Genomic DNA, 22,049 nt, shown 5'->3' on the forward strand with positions numbered 1-22,049 from the left:
TTTATGAAAGGTTAGGGTCTTGTCCTTTTAGGTTTAGATAGTTTGGGTGTGGACCTAAATTAGTCAAGCACATGCATCTGATCTATAAAACTAGAATACCAGTTTGTAAATTTACCATGAGAAATCTCAATAATAATCAGGTTAGGATCACTGCATCCACTCTCTGTAGAAGACCATTTCACAGTGAGGAAGATGTATTTATTCTCCCAGACTGCATCATCACCATGTGCCAGCTACTGAAGATACACTTGTGAACTAAAGTATATTTCTTCCTGTAGGCACATCCATGGGGATCAGGAGGAGGGTAGAGAGGTGCATGGAATAGTGACATAAAACCAAGACAATCTAGTTTTAAGGCTGTCCTCTGTAGAAGCAATACTAGAAGCAACTTTTTCCCTGGAAAGTGTTTGGTTGAGCTATCCTAAATTTGCTTTTATTTATACCTTCATTTTTCAGTTATAGTAAATCCAAATACTGGTGTTTTCCACGGATTTCATCAGGGAGTTTAGTGTGCTCTATTTAAATGCCAGCAGGTGTGTGTATAATCACTGCCCATGTGCTTAGAAAATGAGTTGGTAAAAGGTAGATTGGGGCAAAAGCACACCCACTGTCCTCTGCTTCCCCTCCCTCCCCTGTTCAGGGCATGTTTGTGATCACACTGACTGGCTCTCTTCTGAGGTATTATGTCCACCCGAGGCCCTGAGGGACCCTGCTGCTGAGCTGGTGTTAGGCTGCCACAGAAGTCAGCCAATGCAAACAACAAGCAGTTAGCCCTGTTTATAAATAACTGCTGCTCTGACCATCACTCTATGTCTTGATATTTTGTACCTAAGAGAATTCTTACCTGCTCATCTTACATTTTGCTACGGTATTCTCCATGAAAGATGAGATTAATATTTTTACATTACTGCATTTTAAGAGTTTCTTACTGTAATTAAAAATTACTAGGGAAGTTTCCTAAGAGTAGCCAACTGTATTCTTCAATAGTGGTGGTCTTACTGTAATGCTTTTATGTTCTCATCTATTCTTGTGATTATTGTCTCATATACTCTTACAACTTTAGCCCAGACCGTGGCTGAGCTTCAGGCTCGTGTGTGTGTGTATATATATATATATGTGTGTGTGTGTATATATATATATATATGTATATAAAAGTGAATACCTGTCATTTATACCCAGATATTGCAAAAGTACTGCAAACTCAATATGCCCACAAATCCTAAACTGAGCTTTTTCCAAAGCTCTCCTCCAACCTGCTCTTCCTCCTCTGTTCCCAGTCTCAGTAAATGGCACGAGCACCAGACAGTTGCACAGGATAGAAAATTAGAAGTAATCTTTAATGTCTTTTTATTTACACCACAAATCCAATCACTTTCCCAATCCTACAGATTTTACTTTCTATGTATCTCTTCAATCAGTTCACTTAACTCCATGTCCTCTATCAATATCTTTAGATTTTTGAACTAGGTAGGAAGATGACAAATGAATTACTTTTTTCTTCTATTATCTAAGGGCTTGATAAACCATCTATGAGCTGACGCTGGAGTTTTGGGATCTCTGAAGTTCAGTATTGTGGTTATGGTTCCAAACTATAATGTGGAGTCATAAAGCCGGTAAGGAGGGAGGAAGGCAACAAACGGGGCAATTACCTTTCACCTACTTGTGCATTGCTTCTGCCCATCACTTGTTTTGATGGTTACCAATCTTTAAGATGAACTAGACAGTGCTATACGAGAGTATTTTAATTTTTTGAAAATCCAGAGAAAAATTAGGGTGACAGGAGATAGGCTCAGACACCCAAGGTATTTGACTACCAGAATTAAAAGGGGTCAGAGATTCTGCTGTTTTGTTTCTCTTTGCTGTTATGCTGACAACCAAAGTCTGTCAACACAAAAGCACAACTGTCGAACTGACTTGCAGTCATCACGTATTGAAGGCACTTGTGCCAGGCACTGTGCTTGGTATTAAGGGATATGACGAGTGAACCGATAGACAAGTTTTCTTCCCTCCTGAAATTTACCTTCGAGATTTGAGGCAGTCAGACGCTGGAATTCCACTGACACTCCCTATTTGGCATTAAGGCTCTATCTTAAAAAGATAATCCTTGGGGGTGGCAGTTAGGAGCGGAGTCTCACCAAATCCGTGCTAATGAGCTTATTGCATTCTTCCTTGACAGCAGGTTTTAAAGCAAGAAGACCTAATGATTTTGCTTGCGGTTGGCCTCCAGCATAAAAATCTCGACCCAGGAATGCCCTTCGTATGTTCCGGGGCTGAGAGGCAGGGAACAGCCGTTTAAGGGTCCAGAGAAGGCATCATCACGATGCCAAGGTCGGGTCAGCATCCGCAATAAAGCCTCAATCGATGGGAACCCAGAGTTTTTGATTATCCAATTTCCCCCGATCTTGTCTTTTAGGAAAGTATGCAAAACAACAACAAAAGAGAGGAACAGAGCGAGGGAAAACATAAAGTACCCACACTCATACCCAGTAGCGCACCAAGCGGCCGGCCAGGGGCCGCGGTGCAGGCTAGCGCCTGCGCACTGACACGGGCCCGCCGCTGGAAGACCGAGATCAGGTACTTTCGGATTCTGTGAGAATGGCCCGATTAGACATTTTCATTTTACATTATCATTAACCTATGCTGTAACTTAAAACACATCGATTGTAGGAATTTTTTTTGTTACTTCCCTTCTCTGCCGGCACCGCCGAAGGCAGCCCCATTGACGGTTGCTAAGGGTCCGGGTCCTGGGTTTCTATGACGACACACGAGCATTCCGGGAAAAGGCGAAGCGGGCTGTTGCCTGGCGGGAAACACAGTTTGTGGGTGTGGATTGCAGGTGTCTTTTTCACGTCACTTCTGATTCAGAAACGGTGCTAACCCTGCCTAACCCTTGAGTCCGAGGAGCTGGGCGTGCGCGACGACGCGGTCTGCGGCGGGAGGGGTCGGGGGCGTGATGCCAGCCGACTCGCCTAGAGCGAGGGGCGCCCACTAGGTGGTGTCCATGATCTGGTGGCGTGGGCTGAACGTGTCTTTCCCTGCCTGGGCCCTGACCTGGACGCACGTACAGGCTTCTTAGTCGCGTCAGATGACCTGAGAGAACATAAAGGTCTCTTAAAAGAAGAAAAACCCATGTTGGATGAATTCTAAACCCCAGTATTAATTTAAACACTTAATGGGTCTCTCTCTTTTTTTTTTGCCTGCAGAGTAATGTGGCAGTCCTGCCACGTCCCGGTACGGCGCTGATTTGTTTCTAGGCTGCCTTTCCGGAGGAATATTTCAAATTACTAAAGAGAGTAATAAAGGCATTGTTTATTATGTCTCTCCCGAAAACGTCCTCCACATTGTTGAACGGCGCGTCAACGCCTGAGGGCAAAAGATTAAAAGTATCTGCTTCCAAGGAAGAGACAAGAGGTAAAGTTCTTCAAGGATCCTGCCGACGTAAAAAATCATGGCCATAGACAGAAACCACAACCCAATTACCGTTTTCTCTAATCTGAGATTTCAGAATGGCTTAATTAGCCAGGTTTTTCTAACACATTTGTTTAAATAAAATCAAAAGACGTTCCTTTTACGATATTTTTTAGTCAGTACCGTTTCACTACTCTTGGGCTGTAATTTACAATTGTTTTTCAAATGCTTTTGAGTTTTATATTGTTTTAAATTCACCCTGTTTATGTACCCGATTTTATACTAATGAAACAGCACTTTTTGGTAGCTGGTTTCTGACTTTAAGGAACTTTTAAAAATAGTAATAAGAGATAAGAGAACAACATGCAATCTAGTACAACCTAGTTTAGATCAGGTTTTAGTAATTTTTCTAAATGAGATTAATTCTTTACTTAAGGTTTTCATTCAAATATAGATAAATGCAAATCTGTACCAGAAAAAGAATTCAGCTAGACTTGTCCCTACCCCTGTTAGGCTAAAGTTTTCTCCAACCTCATCTTCTTGTTTTTAGGGGAGACTATGCTAAAACCTCTGCTCCTCCCCACCACTTTTTTCTATTTCCTCTGATATCCTGATTCTGTTCTAAGCTCTCCAGAGATAGAGACTTGATAATGTGGACCTTAGAGGTTTTGATGGTGATCAAAGTATGGTACTTTCTTATAGAAATTAAGCCATAATAGATGAGGGACATAGATTAGTGGAGAGTTTTTTAAGAACCAGTGACAAACCAACTGTACTTGACCAACTTCATAGGAGGCTTTTTCCCATATTAACCCAACCTTTGTAACTCTTCTGCTGTAGTCAGCTTTGTATTGTTCTTATTCCACTACTTTGCTCAGATTGTTCCACTTTACCCAGAATGTCCTCTCACTTCGTTTCCAGCTCTCCCAGTTCCACTCTTATTTTGAAACCCAACTCAGATCCCTTTCACTCTAAGTGCTACAACTTAATGCAGTCATTCTCTCCTTTGGACATATATAGTAAAAATTACTCAATAATTTGACAGTTTGGAGGAGTGGAGCTTTCTTTTGTCATTTTCACATCATAAGGAAAATATATTCCCATCATTTTAAGCCTATCTCAGTTAATTGAGCAAGTGAAGCGAGTTTAAATTTTAACCTTGAATTTGGGATAATGGAGGTTCATCTTTGTACCTGAGTTTTTGAACCTGTGTCTGATATGTAAGTAGGGCTGGGAATATGTTTGTTTTTCTTGACTAGATGATCATCTGTGTTTTAAATATTGTTTGTTACTATTCTTGTCAACTAGAAGCAATGTTTCTTTTTGTTAGAAACATAGATGGGATTGATGAGGCAGGCTGGGAAACTCCATCTAACTCTCCAAAATACTATAGTAAGAGCTTTTCTTTCCCATTATTTTGTCAGGACTTCCTGAACTGAGAGATAAAAAAAATACGGTGGATCGTTCAAAACCCCTTCCTACTTCCCTCCAGAATGAGTTCATACCCGAGGAAGTTCTTCTTTCTCTGACTTATGCAGCCAATGCTGGTACTTGTCCTGAGAACTTACTGCCTCCTAAGAAAAGTAAAACCCCAAAGGTATGTGTATATATATATGTATAAAGTACTTAGGAACATTCATCTTTTTGGTATTCATTTTAATAAGTATTTAGTGAGCATGTATTATATATTCCAGATAGTCATAAAAACATATTTTAAAAATTTCCTAGATTGAAAACTAGAATCTTTTGTATGAATATATGTTTCCAAGGCAAATGCTTGAGTATTTTAGTTAATCTGTTTTTATGCAGATTTACCAAAATGATTGTTATTGTTAGTTGTTGTTGAGTCAAGTCAGTTCCGACTCATGGTGACCCTATGTGTGCAGAGTAGAACTGCTCCATAGGGTTTTCAGCGCTGTGACCTTTCAGAAACAGATTGCCAGACCTTTTCTCCGAGGCGCCTCTGGGTGGGTTCGAACTGCCAACCTTATGGTTAGCAGTTGAGTGCTTAACTGTTGTGCCACCTAGGCTCCTTCCACAAATCATTAGTGGTCATTTGTACTCTCTTAGTGTTGATGTTTTTCTTTACTATAGAACTGTTCTAGTTTCACTCTTTCTCCGTAGTATGGAATGAAAATTTTGCTCTCTTTTTTTCCACAGAGTATCCAAATGCCCTTAATGTAAATATTGAAAACTATTAAAAATAGATTTCATTTGACAAGAGCGCCCTCTGCTGTATATTTATGTGTTTTTGGTTTCTCCTAGGGTGGTCTTTTGCATCCTCTGCGTCCTACAGACCATGTCTGGCATCACCCTGTTCGAAGGAACAAGTTCAAATACCTTATTGACAATCCTGTCTCCTTAACAGGCGCTGGAAGGTAAAGGAGGAGGATAGTGGGTGTACATTCAGATGAAAAGAGTAAGGAAAGAAATACTATGTCATTTTCTTATTGTATATGAGTTCCTTTGGAGGAGCAGGATTGGAAAAATCATAGAGGCATACATTGCAGAGCTTGCGGTATCTTTGATGAATCAGAATATAATCTAAAGAGGGAAAAGTACCATCTTCCTGTGTATGATCATTATCAGTAGGATGGCAATAGATTCTGGCTCTCCATGCCTCTGGCTTGCTTAAATTTGTTGTTTGCATGCCTTTGTGTACTTGTCCCTATACTCTCCTACCCCTTGTTGTACTAAAACGGACAAGATCAGACAGGTCGGATGCCTTTAATGTGTCTTTTATCTGTATGTATATCTTTTTTTGTACATCTGAGAGGAAAAGCAAGGTAAGGTAGCTTCACAGTGTGGAAAACCTTCAGGAACAAGTGTCTAATTCCTGGTTCTCTTCAAAGTGAATCCTTATCCTATTTCAGATCAAATCAGCAAATACCATTTGTTGTTTTAATATTCTTAAAAATATTGTCAGTGTCTGCATTTTCCCTGGGAGGATTGTGACCTGATCATTTTCTAAGTATAGCCCATTTATGAATTTACTCCCTGCATACCCCTTTCTTAAATATCACTTCATATGTAAGAAATGTTTAAACTTACCACACTTGGGTAAGCAGTAATCTTTCTGAAGTTCCATTTGCTCTTGTGAAAAAAGGGAATAATAAAAGACATGCTTCGTTTTTTTGTACCTCCCAGGGTTATTATGTAGCACAAATGAGATAATGGATACAGGAGCACTGGTAAAACTATAAAGTGCTATTTAATTGTAAGGTGTAATTGCTCAGCTATGTCTCAGTGCTAGAAAAAATGGCATAAACTTGGCCTAGGGGTTTTAGTGTCATAAAGTATCTGTATATTATTTTATGCTTTCAGATCATCGTTATAATGATTAATAGTAATAATTAGTAGTTATGAGATGTTTGAAGTACTTTGAAGAAATAATTATATGTGAATGTGGCAATAAATTGTCATGAAAATTTTAATACCAAATGACTTCTGACTTGGAATATTTTAAATATGAAGGTCCATATTGTGGTAGGCATAATAAATGCTTACCTTCTCCCCCAAGAATCCACACCGTAGTCCTCAGAAAGTATGCATATATTACTTTACATGGCAAAAGGGACTTTGCAGATGTGATTAAGGTTAAGGACCTTGAGATGGGAAGATTATCCTGAATTATCATTGTGGACCCAGTCTAATCACAGGAGTCCTAAAAAGTGGAAGAGGAAGGCAGAAGAGAAGGTCAGACAGATGAGAAAAAAGAAGGGGAAGAGATTTGAAATTTGAGAAGGACCTGACCTGCTGTTGCTGGCTTTGAAGATGGGAGAAGGAAGCTGTTAGCCAAGGAATGTGGGTGGCCTTTAGAAGCTGGGAATAGCCTTTAACTGACAACAGCAGAGAACAGGGGTCTCAGTCCTACAACCATAGGAACTGAATTCTGCCAACAACCCAAATGAGCGAGGACATGCATCCTCCCCTAGGGTACCCAGAAAGGAACGTAGCCCCGCCCAGTGAGACCCATGTTAGACTGCTGACTTACAAAACTGTAACATAATAAATTTGTGTTGTCTAAGGCAGTAATTCTGTGTTAATTTGTTTGGCAGCCATAGGAAACTAATACACATACACACAATTAATAGCATAATCCATAAGAGATAACTTGTTTGGCAACCTCAGGTTGCTATCCAGAGTACAGCAGTAAAATAAGAAACAATCAAACAAATATCCTCTTAGTAATATTTTTGAGGGCTCTATCAGCCAGAGTTTGATGCTGGAAATAAAACACTCTAGACATTTTAAGCAGTACAGAATTGAATTCAGGAAATTGGGCATTTACAAATTGTTAGAAGGGCTAAAGGAACGGGTATGAGGCAGTGCCTTTGAGAATAAGTCCTAGAACAGGATGGACCTGACCCTCCAGGGAAGCTACTGCCCCTGAGGTTGCCACAAGAGGTATGAGTTCAAGAGTATACCCTTTGAATAGACACTTGTTCAAAGAAGATGTATAAATGGCCAATAAGCACATGGAAAGATGCTCAACATCATTAGTCATTAAGAAAATGAAAATCAGAATCACTTCATGGCCACTAGGATGGCCATAACCAAAAAGATGGACAAACCTTGGCGAGGATGTGGAGAAATTAGAATCATATATTTCTGGTGGGAATGTAGAATAGTGCAGCCTTTTTGGAAAATAGTTCAGTGGCTTCTCAAAAAGTTAAACATAGCATTACCATGTGACCCAGCAATTCCACTCCTAGGTATATACCTACCAGAATTTAAAAATGTGTAACCACACAAAAACTTGTACTTGAATGTTACAGTGGTATTATTCGTAATAGCCAAAAAGTAGAAACAACCCATTAATTGCTCAATGGATAAACAAAATGTGGTCTGTCCATACCAAAACCAAAAAACCAGTTGCATGGAGTTAATGCCAACTCATGGTGATCCTATGTGTGTCAGAGTAGAACTGCACTCCATAGAGTTTCCAGTAGCTGTGATCTTTCGGAAGTAGATCACCATGATTTTCTTTTAAGAGACTCTAGGTGAATTTGAACAATGAAATATTACTCACCCATAAAAAGGAATGAAGTACATACATGCTACAACATGGGAAGTGAAAGAGTATAGACACAAAAGGCCACATATTATATGATTCCATTTACATGCACTATCCAGAATAGGTGAATTCATAGTGGTAGAAAATAGATTACTGGCTGGGACAAGGGAAGAATGGGGAGTTACTGCTAATGAATAAAGAGGCTCTTTTTAGGGTGATTTAAAAATGTTGTGGAATTAGATAGTGGTGATGGTTGTGCAACTCTGAATATACGAAAAACCGTTGAATTTTACCCTTTAAAAGGGTGAATTATTGTATTATTATTTACTGAGTTATATTCCAATAAAAAAATATATATACCCCCTGTCTTAGTTATCTGGTGCTGCTGTAACAGAAATACCACAAGTGGATGGTTTTAACTAAGATAAATTTATTCTCTCACAGTTTAGGAGGCTAGAAGTCCAAATTTAGGGTGCCAGCTCTAGGGGAAGGCTTTTCTCTCTGTTGGTTCTGGGGGAAGGTCCTTGTCATCAATCTTCTCCTGGTCTAGGAGCTTCTCAGTGGAGGGACTCCAGGTCCAAAGGACAGGCTCTGCTCCCAGCACTGTTTTCTTGGTAGTATGAAGTCCCCATGTCTCTATGCTCGCTTCTCTTTTTTATATCTCAAGAGATTGACTCAAGATACAATCTAATCTTGTAGATTAAGTTCAGCCTCATTAACATCACTATCTCTAATCCTGCCTCACTATCATCATAGTAAAATCACATCAGAGGACAAAATGGTGGACAATCACACAATACTGGGAATCAGGTCCTAGCCAAGTTGACACACATTTTTGGGGGACACAGTTCAATCCATAACACTCCCTTAGCTGTGATCCCAAGATCCGAAAGCTGAAATCAAGAAGCTGTCATAGGTGTTGCTGGTGCTGCACTGCCTCTCCAAACCTGGGTAGCTGGAGGATGGATTCTGGAATGGATGGGTTTCCATGATGTTGCTGGCAGAATCAACTAAAACATGGCAGAAAAATGGCTCTTGCCTCACTTCTACCTCCAAACCTTGCAAGAGTGCATCTAATTTGTGGAATTAAATTCACACCCAGAACTCTGGCTGCAAGGGAGTCTGGAAAAGCACTTTCCCACCTCTCTGCCCAAAAGAGGGTATCCAGTACACACAAGGGCTTACTGTGTGGCCAGCACTGTGTTAGGCTTTAGAAATAAATCAGACAGTCCTCAAGAAACTTCTGCTTTCATAAGTCACATTATCAAGAAAAGATTATATGTTATATATATTCTGTTTTAAAAGGCTGAAAAGTTTTTAATCTGTTTTAGAAAGACTTAATGTTTTATTGCTTTAAAAAGTACACCTCAGTTATTTGGAAAAGCAGCCTCTCTGAAACACCTCATTCCCTGTCAGGGAATATCTTTAGATAAAACACATGCGTGTTTATCCACATAACTCAGCCATTGATGTTATGTGGAAAAATTTGAACTCATTTTGATAATCTGAGGGCTGGAGAAGGGGATGAAGAATAAAAGTATAATAAAATCCATATACCAGGTATGCTGGGATGGTTCAACATTAGAAAAACAATCAACGTAATCCATCAATAAATAAAACAAAAGTCAAGAACCACATAATCTTATCAATTGATGCAGAAAAGGCATTTGACAAAGTCCAACACCTACTCATGATAAAACTCTCAGCAAAATAGGAATAGAAGGGAAATTCCTCAACATAATTAAGGGCATTAATACAAAAGCCAACAGCCAATATCGTCCTAAACAGACAGAGTCTGAATGCCTTCCCCTTGAGAACGGGAACCAGACAAGCATGCCCTTTATCACCACTCTTATTCACCAGTGTGCTGGAGGTCCTAGCCAGAGCAGTTAGGCTAGAAAAAGAAATAAAGGGCATCCAAATAGGTAAGGAAGAAGTCAAAGTATCTCTATTTGCAGATGATATGATCTTATACACAGAAAACCCCAAAGAATCCACAAGGAAACTACTGGAACTAATAGAAGATTTAAGCAAAGTTTCAGGAAAGAAGATAAACGTACAAAAATAGTTGGATTCCTCTACACCAACAAAGAGAACTTCAAAGAGGAAATCACCAAATCAATACCATTTACAATAGCCCCATGAAAATAAAATACTTAGGAATCAATCTAACCAGAGACGTAAAGACCTATACAATGAAAAGTACAAGACACTACTGCAAGAAACCAAAAGAGACTTGCATAAGTGGAAAAACATACCTTGTTCATGGATAGGAAGACTCAACATTGTTGTGAAAATGTCATTTCTACCCAAAGCTATCTACAGGTACAATGCAATCCTGATCCAAATTCCAATGGCATTTTTTAATGAGATGGAGAAACAAATCACCAACTTCATATGGAAAGGAAGAGGCCCAAGATAAGTAAAGCATTACTGAAGAAGAGCAAAGTGGGAGACCTCACACTACCTGATTTTAGAACCTATTATACTGCCACGATTAGTCGAAACAGCCTGGTACTGGTGCAACAACAGACACATAGACCAATGGAACAGAATTGAGAATCCAGATGTAAATTCATCCATCTATGAACAGCTGATATTTGACACAGGCCCAAAGTCCATTAACTGGGGAAAAGACAGTCTCTTTAACAAACAGTGCCAGCATAACTGGATATCCATCTGCAAAAATCTGAAACAAGACCCATACCTCACACCATGCACAAAAACTAATTCAAAATGGATCAAAGACCTAAATATAAAATCTAAAATGATAAAGATTATGGAAGAAAAAAATAGGGGCAATGCTAGGAGCCCTAATACATGGCATAAACAGAATACAAACCTAAGTAACAGTGCACAAACACCAGAAGAGAAACTAGATAACTGGGAACGCCTAAAAATCAAACACTTATGCTCATCAAAAGACTTCACCAAAAGAGTCAAAAGACAACCTACAGACTGGGAAAAAATTTTTGGCTATGACAAATTGGATCAGTGTCTAATCTCTAAAATCTACAAGATAACTGCAAAACTCAACAACAGAAAGACAAATAATCCAATTGAAAAATGGGCAAAGGATATGAACAGGCACTTCACCAAAGAAGGCATTCAGGTAGCTAACAGACACATGAAGAAATGCTCACCATCATTAGCCATTAGAGAAATGCAAATCAGAAGTATAATGAGAAACCATCTCACCCCAAAAAGGCTAGCATTAATCCAAAAAACAAAAAATAATAAATGTTGGAGAGATTGTGGAGAGACTACAACACTTAGACACTGTTGATGGGAACGTAAAATGGTACAATCACTTTGGCACTTCCTTAAAAAGCTAGAAATAGAAGTACCGTACTATCCAGTAATCCCACTCCTTGAAATATATCCAAGAGAAATAAGAGCCATCACAGGAATAGATATATGCATACCTATTTTTATTGCAGCACTGTTCACAATAGCAAAAAGATGGAAACAACCTAGGTGCCCATCAATGGACAAATGGATAAACAAATTATGGTATATTCACACAATGAATACGACGCAATGATAAAGAACAACGATGAATCGTGAAACATAACATGGAGGAATCTAGAAGACATTATGCTGAGTGAATTTAGTCAGTTGCAAAAGGACAAATATTTTATAAGACCACTATTATAAGATGTCAAGAAAAGGTTTAAACACAGAAGAAAACATTCTTTGATGGTTACGAGGGAGGGAGGGAGGGAGGGAGGGAGAGGGGCATTCACTAACTAGATAGTAGAGAAGAATTATCTTAGGCGAAGGGAAGGACAGCACACACTACAGGGGAAGTCAGCACAACTGGACTAAACTGAAAGCTAAGAAGTTTCCTGAATACAACCAAACTCTTCGAGGGACAGAGTAGCAACGGCAGGGGTCTGGGGACCATGGTTTCAGGGGACATCTAGGTCAATTGGCCTAACTTTATTAAGAAAGTTTTCTGCATCCTACTTTGGTGAGTGGAGTCTGGGGTCTTTAAAGCTAGTGAGCGGCCTTCTAAGATGCATCAATTGGTTCCAACCCACCTGGAGCAAAGGAGAATGAAGAACACCAAAGACACAAGGAAAGTATTAGCCCAAGAGACAGAAAGGGCCACTTAAACCAGAGACTTCATCAGCCTGAGACCAGAAAAACTAGATGGTGCCTAGCTACCACCAATGACCGCCCTGATAGGGAACAAAACAGAGAGTCCCTGACGGAGCAGAAGAAAAGTGGGATACAGAACTCAAAATTCTTGTAAAAAGACAAGAGTTAATGGTTTGACTAAGACTGGAGGGACCCTGGAAGACATGGCCCCCGGACTCTCTGTTAGGCCGAAACTAAAACCATTCCTGAAGCCAACTCTTCAGACAAAGATTAGACGGGACTATGGGACATAAAATGATACCTGTGAAGTATGTGCTTTTTAGCTCAAGTGGACACATGAGACTAAATGGGCAGCTCCTGTCTGGAGGAGAGATGAGAAGAGAGGGTCAAGAGCTGGTTGAATGGACACAGGAAATCCGAGGTGGAAAGGAAGAGTGTGCTGTCACAGTATAGGGAGAGCAACTAGGGTCACATAACAATGTATGTATAAATGTTTGTTTGAGAAACTAACTTGAATTGTAAACTTTCACTTAAAGCACAATTAAAAAAAAATTGCCAAACAAGAATTATATATCCAGCAAAATTGTCTCTCAAATATGATGGTGAAATTAGGACATTTCCAGATAAACAAAAATTAAGGGAATTTGTAAAAACCAGACTAACCATTCAAGAAATATTAAAGAGAATCCTTCATACAGAGAACCAACAACATCAGACAGCAACATGAAATTAAGGCACGTGACAGCCCAGATTTCGACCCAGATAAAGAATTCTCAAAAACAAAATAAAGCTACAAGACTAAAAGCAGAGATGTCAATCTGTAAATTATGATGACTTCAGAATAGAAAGGGGAATACATGATGTAGTTACAGAACTTCCATATGGACAGAAAGTCAAGGTGATATCAAGATATAATGGATTTTTTAAACTTAGAGAGATAAAGGTAAATTTCAAGGTGACCACAAAGAAAATTGATAAACCCACTCAGCAGAGTAAAAATGAAGAAAACCATAAAGACTCAGTAAACACAAAATCAACAACAATGAAGGAAATGAAAAGAAAATCCATGAGCAAAAAGAAGTCAGTACAGAAAAGTAAGTGGACCAAAGAAACCGTCAACACCACACACACACACGCACACACACACACACACACACAAAAGCACAACAAAATTACGGCGGTAAATTCATACCTATTGATAATCACACTGAATGTAAATGGGTTGAATACACTAGTCAAGAGACAGAGAGTAACAGAATGGATTAAAAAAAAAAAAAAGACCATCAGTATGTTGCCTGCAAGAGACATACCTTAGACACAAAAATAAGTAAGAAATCGAAGAATGGAAAAATATATCAAGTAAACAGTACCCAAAAAAAGAGGAGGACTGACAATATTAATCTCTGATAAAACAGACTTTCAGGCAAAATCCATCAGAAACAAGGAAGGGCACTATATAATGGTTCAATCAACCTTAAGGACATAACCATAATAAATATTTATGCACCCATGACAGAGCTCCAAAATACATAAAACAAACTCTAACAGTATTGAAAAGAAAAATAGACCATTCCACAAAAATAGTAGGAGACTTTAACACACCACTTGCCATGAAGGACAGAACAACTAAAAAACTCAACAAAGATACAGAAGATCTAAACAATACAACCAACCAACTTGTCCTTATAGATATATACAGAACAATACATCCAACAGCAGCAGAGTACACATTCTTCTCCCATGCACATGGATCATTCTACAGAAAACCATATTTTAGACCACAAAGCAAGCCTTAATAAATTAAAAAATATTGAAATAATGTAAAGCATCTTCTCTGATCACAATGCTATAAAATTGGATATCAATAACAGGAAGAACAAGGAAAAAAATCAAATACATGGAAACTGAATAACACCTTGCTCAAAAACCACTGGATAATAGAAGCAATTTATAACAATAAACACATCAAAAAAGAAGAAAGGGCCAAAATCAATACCTTAACCCTATAACTCAAACAAATAGAAAAAAAGAAGCCCACAGCCAGAAGAAAGGAAATAACAAAAATTAGAGCAGAAATAAATGAAACACAAAACAGAAAAACAATCAAAAGAATCAACAAGACTAGATGTTGGTTCTTTGAAAAGATTGATAAAATTGACAAATCTCAGCCAATTCGACAAAAGAGAAGAAGATGCAAATAACCCAAATAAGGAATGAGATGGGTAATAATACAACAGATCCAACTGAAATTAAAAGAATCATAACAGAATACTATAAAAATTATATTCCAACCAATTTGAAAACCTAGAAGAAATGGACAAATTTCTAGAAACACACTACCCACCTAAACTAACACAAACTGAGCTAGAAAATCTGAACAGACCCATAACAAAAGAAGAAATTGAAGAGGTAATAAAAAAAAACTTCCAACAAAAAAAAAAAAACACTGGCCTGGGTGGCTTCACTGGAGAATTCTATCAAACATTTAGAGAAGAGTTGACACTAATACTACTAGAACTATTTCAGAACATAGAAAAGTAAGGAATACTCCTGAATTCACTCTGTGAAGCCAGCATAACCCTGATACCAAAGCCAGGCAAAGACACCACTAAAAAAGAAAATTATAGCCCAGGATCCCTCATGAATATACATGCAAAAAATTCTCAACAAAATTCTAGCCAATAGAATAAAAAAACATATAAAAAAAATAATACATCATGACCAACTGGGATTCATACCAGGTATTGAAGTGTCTAAGGCTGAGTTCTGTAGAGAAGCAAAACCAGTGACATGCATATATATATATATATATAAAATTGTATAATTATATATTAATATATAATGTACAATTAATACATAATTATATATTATGTTTGTGTATATATATATACAAAGAGAGAGAGAAAGATACATATCAAGGAAATGACTCACGCTGTTGTAGAGGCTGGAAAGTCCCAAATTCGTGGGTCAGGCTGGAGGCTTCTCCTGACTCATGCAGCTGCAGGGACTGGCAAACGAGACTGATGAATCCCAAGAATGGCAGGTAAGCTGATTGCTCAAATCTCAAGAACCACAGGTTAGACGAACAGGAACCAGCTGCAGGATTCAGAGCAAGCAAAAGCCAGCGAGACTTGCCAGAAAGTCCACCTATATTGGATGTAGTCCACACCCCCAAAGAAACTCTCTTTCAGCTGCTTGGCTTCTCACAGCAGATCCCATCATGGAGATGATCACATTATATCAGATCTGATCATGGAGGTGATTGCATCATTATACAACGGCCAAACTACATCATAACTGCCAAAAGAATCATGGCCCAGCCAAGCTGACACACAACCTTAACCATCACAGCAAGAACGGTTCAACAGTAGAAAATCAATCAATGTAATTCACTACATAAGTAAAACAAATGACAAGAATCATATGATCATCTCAATTGATGCAGAAAAGGCATTTGATAAAGTCCAACACCCACTCCTGATAAAAACTCTCAGCAAAATAGGAAGAGAAAGGAAATTACTCAACATGATTAAGAGCATTTATACAAAACCAACAGCCAACATTATTCTCAGTGGAGAGAGACTGAAAGCATTCCCCTTGAGAACGGAAACCAGACAAGGATGCCCTTTATCATCACTCTTATTCAATATTGTACTGTTAGTCCTAGCTAGGGCAATAAAGCAAGAAAGAGAAATAAAGGGCATACAAATTGGTAAGGAAGAAGAAAAACTATCCCTATGCACAGATGATATGGTTATCTACATAGAAAATCCCAGTGATTCCACAAGAAAGCTATTGAAACTAATAGAAGGTTTCAGCAAAGTGGCAGGGTAGAAGATCAACATACAAAAATCAGTTGGATTCCTCCGCACTAACAAAGAGAACTCTGAAAAGGAAATCAGGAAAATACCATTTACAGTAGCCCCCCAAAATATAAAGTACTTAGGAATAAATCTTACTAAGGACATAAAGGAGGCTACTAACCAAAAAGGTCAGTAGTTCGAATCCACCAGCCGCTCCCTGGAAACCCTATGGGGCAGTTCTACTCTGTCCTTAGGGTTGATATGAATAGAAATCGACTCGATGGCAGTGGGTTTGGTTCTTTTTTTTTATGGACATAAAAGACTTACACAAAGAAAACTACAAAACACTACTGTAAGAAACCAAAAGAGACACACATAAATGGAAAAACATACCTTGCTCATGGGTAGGAAGACTTAACATTGTGAAAATGTCAATACTGCTCAAAGCAATCTACAAATATAATGCAATCCGGATCCAAATTCCAGCAACATTCTTTAATGAGATGGAAAAACTAATCACCAACTTCATATGGAAAGGAAAGAGGTCCTGGATAAGCAAAGCATTATTGAAGACGAAGAACAAAGTAGGAGGCCTCACACTCCCCAGTCTCAGAACTACTATACAGCCATGGTAGTCAGAACAGCTTGCTACTGGTACAACAACAGACACACAGACTAATGGAACAGAATTGAGAACCTAGAAGGAAATCCATCCACCTATGGACAGCTGATCTTGGACAAAGGGTCAAATTCAGTTAAATGGGGAAGAGAAAGTCTGTTTAACAAATGTTGCTGGTGAAACTGGATATCCATTTGCAGAAAAATGAAACAAGATCCATATCTCACATCATACACAAAAACTAACTCAAAATGCATCAAAGGCATAAATGTAAAACTATAAAGAGAAGGGCATCATGCTTGGTAAAGTAGAGGGCCAGCAAAAAAGAGGAGAACCTGCAACAAGATGGATTGACACGTGACTGCAATAATGGCTCAAGCATACCAACAATCGTGCGGATGGTGCAGGACCAGATAGTGTTTCATTCTGTTGTACATAGTGTCGCTATGAGTCGGAACCAACTTGACAACACCTAACAATAGCAACAACAACAACATAAATATCATTGAAGAAAAGATAGGGACAACGCTAGGGGCCCTAATATACGGCATAAATAGTATATCAGACAGAACTAAAAATGCACAAACACCTGAAGATAAACTAGTTAACTGGGACTTCCTAAAAATTAAATACTTATGCTCATCAAAAGACTTCTCCAGAAGAGTAAGAAGAGAACTTACAGACTGGGATAAAATTTTTGGCTACAACATATCCAACAAGGGTCTTATCTCTAAAATTTGTAGAAAACTTCAACACCTCAACCACAAAAAGACAAATGATCCAACTGAAAAATGGACAAAGGACATAAACAGACACTTCACCAAAGAAGACATTCAGGCGGCTAACAGACACATGAGGGAATGCTCTCGATCATTAGCCATTAAACCAAAACAAACTCTTTGCCATCGAGTCAATTCCGACTCACAGTGACAGAGTAGAACTGCCCCATAGGATTTCCAAGGAGCAGCTGGTGGATTTGAACTCCTGACCTTTTGGTTAGCAACCGAGCTCTTAACCATTGTACCACCAGGGCTCCCATTAGCTATTAGAGTGACGCAAATCAAAACTACAATGAGATGCTATCTCACCCTGGCAAGAATGGCACTGATCAAAAAACAAAACAACAAATGTCGGAGAGGTTGTGGGGAGATTGAAAGTCTTACACACTGCTGGTGGGAATGTAAAGTGGCACAATCACGGTGGGAAATGGTATGGCGTGCCCTTAAAAAGCTAGAAATAGAAATACCATATGATCCAGCAATCCCACTTCTAGGTATATATATCCTAGAGAAATAAGAGCTGTGACATGAATAGACATATGCACACACATGTTCATTGCAGCATTATTCATATTAGCAAAAAGATGGAAACAACCTAAATGCCCATCAACGAATGAATGGATAAACAAACTGGTACATACGCTTGATGGAATCTACCCAATGATAAAGAATAATGATGAATCCAGGAAACATCTTGTAACATGGTTGAATCTGAAGGACATTATGCTGAGTGAAATGAGTCAATCACATAAGGACAAATATTGTATGAGACCACTATTATGAAAAGTCACAAAACGTTCACACAGAAAGAAACATTCTTTGATGGTTACCAGGTATGGGAGGGGGAGGGAGAGTTAATCACTAACTAGAGAGTAGATGTGTTAATTTTGGTGAAGGGAAAGTCAACACGCAATAAGGAGGAAGTCAGCACAACATGACCATAGCAAGGGAAGACACTGAGAGGTATGCAAGAATAAAAGGCAAATACAGTAAGTACTATAAGATATACAATCCTGCAAGGTATGGGAGGGCATGTGGGAATACATCCACATGCATATCTAGGTTTAGCTATGGATATTTCTACATATATATTTGTATGTGCTGCATATGTATTCATATATATAATAGAGCACACAGGGACACAGTCATGGAAACTTCCTAGACAACCAAACACCTCATGAGACTGAGTTACTGAGCTGTAAGGCTAAGGACCATGGTCTCGGGGGACATCTAGGTCAATTGGTATAACATAGTCCAAAAGGACGATGTTCTACATCCTACTTTGGTGAGTACCATCTGGGATCTTAAAAGCTTGCAAGTGGTCATCTAAGATATAAGTATTGGGCTCTTTCCATCCAGAGCAAAGGAGAGTTAAGAAAACCAAAGACTCAAGGAAGCAATTAGTCCAAAGGAGTAATGGATCACAGGACCCATAGTCTCCACTAGCCTGAGACCAGAACTAGATGGTGCCTGGCTACCACTACCAACCGCTTTGACCAGGATCACAATAGAAGGTCCTGGTTAGAGTGGGAAAAAAATGTAGAACAAAACTCAAATCATAAAAAAAGACTAGACTTACTGGACCCATAGAGACTTGAAGAACACCACGAGACTATGAACTTTAGACACTCTTCCAACTTGGAACTGAAACCTCTCCCAGAGATAACCTTTCACCCAAATAATAGACAGGCCTATGAACTAAGCAGTTACACCTGTGAGGAAACTGCTTCTTATAGCAGTCATCTATGTGAGACCAAAAGGGGAACATCTGTCCAAAACCAAAGATGGGAAAGCAGGAAAGGGCAGGAAAACTGGACGAATGGAAACAGAGAACTCAGAGTGGTAATGGGGAGAGTGCTGACATATTGCAGGGATTGCAACAAATGTCATGGAACAATTTGTATATAAATTATTGATTGGGAAACTAATTTCCTCTGCAAACCTTCACCTAAAGCACAGTAAAATGTTAAAAAAAATAGGAGGAAATTTCCATATACCCTTTACCCGGTTTCTCCTAATATTAACATCTTACATAATCATGGTAATTTATGAAAACCAGGAAATTAATGTTCACACAATGCTACTAACTAATCTAAAGACTTTTTTTATAGTTTCACTAGGTTTTTCACTAATGTAGAGAACCTTAATTGAAAAAAATATTTTCCTTTTATGATTTATTTTATTTTTGTTGGTGTTGTTGAGAAAATACACAGCAGAACATAGACCAATTCAACAATTTCTACATGTACAATTCAGTAACATTGATTACATTCTTCAAGTTGTGCAACCATTCTCACCCTTCTTTTCAGAGTTGTTCCTCCCCCATTAACATAAACTCACTGCTCCCTAATTTTCCTATCTTATCTTTCAAGTTGCTGTTGTCAATTTGATCCCATGTAGATAGACCTTAAAAGAGCACAATGCTCAAGGCAGACATTCTTTACTAGTTAAGCTAAACTATTGTTTGGTTTTAAGAAGACTTCAGGGAATATTTTTGGATAAGGTTTAAAGCTTATCTCAGGGCAATAGTTTCAGGGGTTCATCCAGCCTCCATGCTCTAGAAATGCTGGATTCTATGAGAATTTGACATTTTGTTCCACACTTTTCCCTCTTTTGATCACAGTTTTGCTATAGAATCTTTGATCAAAACATCCAGTAATGGTAGCTAGGCACCATCAAGTTCTTCTGGTCTCATGGCAAAGAAGGCAGTTGCTCATGGTGGCAGTTAGCCACACATTGCCATTTCCTCCTCTTATTCCTGACTCCTTACCTTCCTTTGTCGCTCCAGGTGAATAGAGACCAATTGTTTTGCCTTAAATGGCTGCTTGCAAGCTTTTAAGATCCCAGGCACCACGCAACAAACTTGGAGGTAGAACAGAAGCACTAAACATATTACGACAATTGACTGGGATGTCCCATGAAACCATGATCCTAAACCTCCAAACCAAAGAACCAAATCCCATGAGGTGTTTGATTGTACATAAGCAGCCTCAGCATCTGCTCTTTTTTGTTGTTGTTGTTTTTGTCATTGTTGTAAATATACCTCTCACACAACTTTTACCAATTCATCTTTTTACAGGTGTACAGCTTATTGACAACAACTGCATTAATCAGCTGTGCAACTCTACCCTTAATCAATATAATTTTTCTACCGCTGTAAACCAAAACTCAGTGCTTTGTAAGCAGTAACCTCCTCTTTCCCCCAATCTCCCACTCCTGGTGACTACTAATAAACTTTGGTCTCCATACATTTGTCTGTTCTTGTCTTTTCAAATAAGTGAGGTCATACAATATTTGTCCTTTTGTGATTGACTTATCTCACTCAGCATAGTGTCTTCAAGCTCCATCCATATTGTAGCATGTATCAATACTTAATCAATACTTCTCTTGCTGGCTGAGTAATATCCATCGTATATTTACCATATTTTGTTTATCCATTCATCCATTGATGGACATTGAGGTTATTTTCACCTTTTGGTGTTGTGAATAGTGCTGCAGTGAACATTGGTGTACAAATGTGTCTTTGGGTCTCTGCTTTCAATTCTTTTGGGTATATACCTAGGAGTGGAATTCTGTTTTTAGTTTTTTGAGGAACCGCCACACAGTTTTCCACAACGACTGTGCCAGTTTGCATTCCTGCCAGCAATGGATAAGGCTAAAGTTTCCAATTTCCCCACATCCTCATCAACATTTGTTATTTTCTGGGTTTTTTATTTTTCCCCCGATCTTAGCCATCTTAGTGGGAGTGAAATGGTATCTCATTGTAGTTTTGATTTGCATCTCTCTGACAGCTGGTGACATTGAGCATCTTTTCATGTGTTTGGTGGCCATTTGAATGTCCTCTGGTGAAATGTCTATTCAAGTCCTTTGCCCATTTCTTTGATTGGATTATTTGTCTTTTTGTTGTTAAGTTGTCAAAGTTTTATATGTATTTTGTTTATTACATTTTGATCAGATGTATGGTTTCCAAGGATATTCTCCCAGTTGGTAGCTTGTCTTTTCACTTTTTTGGTAAAGTCTTTTTCAAATTTTTTCCCATACAAAAATTTATACATACATTGTTACGTGACTCTAATTGTTCTCCCCATACTGTGACAGCACATTCCTCCTTTCCACCCCTGATTCCCCATGTCCATTCAACTAGTTCCTAACCCTCTGTGCTTTCCCATCTCACCTCTGGACAGAAGCTGCCCATTTAGTCTCTTGTATCTAGTTTAGCTAAGAGGGACACTCCTCACGAGTATCACTTTATGTCCCACAGTCCAGTCCAATCCCTGTCTGAAGAGTTGGCCTCAGAAATTGTTTTAGTTCTGAGCTGA

General features: G+C 38.7%; 1 protein-coding gene across 1 annotated transcript in view; it reads left to right on the top strand.

Annotated features, from left to right (window-relative positions):
• The first annotated feature begins 3,202 nt into the window (after positions 1 to 3,202).
• AXDND1 (axonemal dynein light chain domain containing 1) overlaps positions 3,203 to 22,049 on the top strand; it is a 154,917-nt gene continuing 136,070 nt past the window's right edge. Inside the window, 3 exon segments of the mRNA XM_004372950.2 lie at positions 3,203 to 3,411; positions 4,833 to 5,005; positions 5,674 to 5,786. Coding sequence (XP_004373007.1) covers positions 3,315 to 3,411; positions 4,833 to 5,005; positions 5,674 to 5,786 — 383 coding nt within the window. The 5' untranslated portion in view covers positions 3,203 to 3,314.

This window comes from Trichechus manatus, unplaced genomic scaffold, assembly GCF_000243295.1.
Source record: "Trichechus manatus latirostris isolate Lorelei unplaced genomic scaffold, TriManLat1.0 scaffold00021, whole genome shotgun sequence".
NCBI lineage: Eukaryota > Metazoa > Chordata > Mammalia > Sirenia > Trichechidae > Trichechus > Trichechus manatus.